Source organism: Formica exsecta, unplaced genomic scaffold, assembly GCF_003651465.1.
Source record: "Formica exsecta isolate Colony F162 unplaced genomic scaffold, ASM365146v1 scaffold282, whole genome shotgun sequence".
In the NCBI taxonomy this organism is placed as follows: Eukaryota; Metazoa; Arthropoda; class Insecta; order Hymenoptera; family Formicidae; genus Formica; species Formica exsecta.
The window spans coordinates 721,715-725,578 of NW_021850084.1; the positions used below are offsets into that span (position 1 = coordinate 721,715).

The 3,864-nt window shown below is 38.1% G+C and overlaps 1 protein-coding gene across 1 annotated transcript in view; it reads right to left on the minus strand.

Moving 5' to 3' along the window:
- LOC115237242 overlaps positions 1-3,864 on the minus strand; it is a 15,585-nt gene that overhangs the window by 2,477 nt on the left and 9,244 nt on the right. Inside the window, 6 exon segments of the mRNA XM_029810169.1 lie at positions 111-318; positions 523-1,032; positions 1,117-1,254; positions 1,769-2,581; positions 2,663-2,854; positions 2,945-3,108. Of these exon segments, the coding sequence (XP_029666029.1) occupies positions 111-318; positions 523-1,032; positions 1,117-1,254; positions 1,769-2,581; positions 2,663-2,854; positions 2,945-3,108 (2,025 nt within the window).

Here is a 3,864-nt window from a genome sequence, read left to right on the forward strand (position 1 = left end):
TATATATATATATATATTATACAAAAACAAATATATATAATATTTCTTCATATGTGTATACATATTATTGTATTTTACTTGATGATTGACATAGAATTTATTAAACTTACTCTGTGTCTGGTAATAGGAAGAGAAATAACTTGAAGTTTCTTAGGAGAAACACTGGGTTCCGATTTTTTCGCGGTAACAGGTTCTATCTTTTTGATCTCCTTTTCTGGCCGCTTAGGTTGTTCCTCCTTTTCTTTTTTCTTAGAATCATCCGCGTGTTCGCGTTCTCTTTCCCGCTTCTCCTGAGACGTTTTACGCTCAATCGATTTCCTGCAGACACAGAATATACGTACACATATACAAGCACAATTTGTAAAAAATTATTCAACGTATGATAAACAGATACACTACGCACAATATCTGTACTGCACATACACACACATATCCGCAGATTTATTATTATTATAATTATCATCCACCAATCGCAGACTCCGTAAAACCAACTATCGTGTTCAAAGTGGAAATTTCACTCACCTAAGTGACTCGTCCTCATTGCTAGAGGAACTACTCTCGCTACTTTCCGAGCTACTCGATTTAGACCGGCCGTTTCGCAATTCTTTTCGCGATCCTGTATCAGGCGGTCTTTTAGTTTTCTCATCCACTTTCTTGTCCCTTGCCTTATCCTTGATCTCCTTCGGACGATCTGGAGACCGCTTCCCGTCTCTCGAATGATCCACCGATGACCTCTGATCCTTAGATCTCGATCTGCGATCTTTGGATCTAGATCGACGATCCTTATCCCGTCGTTCTCTGGAGCGCTCCCGCCTACTTGATCTGTCGCGCGAGGAAGATCTATCGTACCTGCTCGATCGATCCCGTCCGTCCGGTGAATGACGTCGGCTGCCACGGCGATCGGGTGATCGACGTCTGTCACGTCTCTCCGACGATCGCCTTCGACGATCCAACGACGATCTCCTGCGACGCCTATCTTCGGGACTCGGTGACCTACGTCGATATCTTGTCGGACTTCTTCGCGGAGGACTGCTAGAACAATTTTCCATGCACAAAATAAAAAAATAAGATTTGTTTAATGAGAAAAAAAAAATATATATATATATATATACTAACCTACGCCTATTAAGCGGTCTGCGTACAGAAGGTGGCCGCATGCCGCGGCTGCCGCTGTACCGATCCAATCTATCTCTTTCTCTATCCCTTTCACGCTCTCGCTCCCGTCTCCTGTCGCGATCTCGATCTAATGATCTTCTAGAGCATATAAAGAATATCAAGAATTTATAAATTTAAAGAGCTCTCTAGCAAGGAATACACAGATATAATGTCATACGATTAGTTTCCAAATGGAAAACTTTTCGGAATTTCAAAAATTCTCTATTTGATAGCCAATATTGTATTTATTTATGTTTTTTTGCTGAAAAGCTTTAAATATCAATTCTCATTCAAGCACTTTTTATGCGAAGAAGTGGTTGAATATTGTATTCGGGCACTTGCTCGAAAAGTGAAAAGAAATCTCTTTGACTTCTCTAAGATACTTAATTGGAGAGAGAGAGAGAGAGAGAGAGAAGCATCTCTTCAAATAAAATAAAATTGATAATCATCAATTTAAGAATTTGATCGTTATAATTTAAACGTTTTAATTTTGAAAAACCATGTTAAAACCCAAATAGTTCTCAGCGCGCAATTCGATATATCATCAATATGTTTCGAATTTATAAATATATGTATTTCCTAGACAACTTTTATAAATATTTCAAAATTTTACCTTCGGTTCCTGTCTCGTGATCTATCACGTGATCTATCTCGTGATCTATCTCGTGACCTATCCCGCGATCTATCCCGTGATCTATTTCTGTCCCTGTCCTTGGATCGACCTCTGTCCTTACGTGGCGAAGGACTTCTTCTCTTAGGAGCTGACTTTCTCTCTCGACTGGAATCGCTATCGCTACCGCTGTCGTCCTTGTTGGTTTTCCGGTAAGATCTCTTAGCTTGCACGCCGTCCTTCTTCTTTCGTATCTCGAAATCGTTCTTATCTTTCGCATCTTTCTCTTCTTCAGATTCTGAGCTGGTGCTCGTAGTACCGTCACGTTTTCTGTTAGAATCCCCATTATCTTTTCGTTTATCCGGAGACTTCGAGCGAGACTTGGATGATTTCGAGTCGCTCGAGTCAGATCTCGATTTCCTCGACTTGCTCCTATCGTCGCTCTTGGATCGCGATTTCTTGGATCGCGATCGCGATCGTGATCTCGGCGATTTAGATTTACTTCGCTTTGACTTGATGCGATCTTGCGAGCGCGACTTTATTCTTCTGGATTTAGATCGGGATCTTCGAGATCTTGATTTAGAACGGGACCGTCTTGACTTCGAAGCAGGCGATCGTGACCGACGCTTTGAATCCCGGCTAGGTGATTTGGATTTGGATTTCTTTGAACGATTCACCGGCGATTTAGATATAGATCGCGATTTCCTTACTAATTTGTCCAGCGATTCTGGCGAAGGTGTGCGATTATTCCTCTTCTTTCCATCGGCAATGCTCATCAATTTGGCTTGCAATCTCGATATTGCTTCTGCGGCTTCCCTGCAAATATATAAAATTTCGATTTTCTTTTAAGTCAATAGTGTATTCCAATCATATGTAAATATGATTCATATTGCTTACGGTTTAGTTTTAACTGGCATCAAGGGTATGGCATTTTCCGGTTGCGGAGAGTCTTTCCGTTCGATCTTAGCTTCAGACATGTCTTTCCCGTTATCTTTCAGTGAATTTTTACTTGGTGATCTTGAAACGGATCTTCTTTTTCGACTCGATCGATCGCGATCTCTGTGTCGGTCCCGCGATCTGCTCCTTTTTCTATGTAAAAAATATAAAACACGAGAGATATATAAATATAATTATATATAGTTTTTGAAAGCTATATATTTTCCTCGATGATAGTAGTACCTATCTCTATCACGATCCCTGCTTCGATCCCTTCTACGCTCCTTCGATGAGCTGCTATCCTTCTCGTCCTTTTTCACTTTACTATCCGCATCATCCTTTTCCTTTTCGCGCTCCTTCTCTTTTTCTTTCTCCGCCAACGATGCCTGAAGCTTCTCTTGTTCTTCCTAATTTGATATATTACAACATAATGTAAGCCTTCGTTGTTTACACAAGATATTGTTTTTTTCACAACTATATATAATTAAAATGAAATTGATATATGTCATCCATTCCATTACATTCAATTGAACATTTCACTGAATGTCAAAATATAGTAATTCAACTGTTTATTTATCTTTTAGAAAACTTCATGAAATACTTATACAGATATGAATCATGATATAGGAATAAGTATATAGATATAATGAATCAAAATAAGATAGAAGCAATAAGCAAATCAACTAATCACTGTCAAGTATTCTCATGGATTGATTGTAAGACATAATCAAAAATATCAATTTGCTTACTGCTTATGCTTTTCTATGTACCATGGCTTTTAAAGCTGTACATAATGCATTATGCAAATGTTAAACATGGCTAACTGTATAGTAGTTTTAAATTATACATAAATTATACCAACAATGACAATATAGTCAAATTTATCATGTAAATGCGTCATATGTGAATTTGTTAAATATTTAGTAAGTGGAAATCATATACAATATTATTACACAAAATCATAATATTAAATATATATTTAACCATCAGATAGTCATATTTAACGTATTTACGAATACAGGTGTAAGAAAATAAAAATTGATAATTACCAAACGCTTTTTAATCTGATCTTTTTTTTGTTGCAAGAAAGCCTCGGGAATGCCCGTAACACTTTCTTGAGCGGAGACCAGAAGGTCCCATAATTCACCCATGAAAGCACGGGC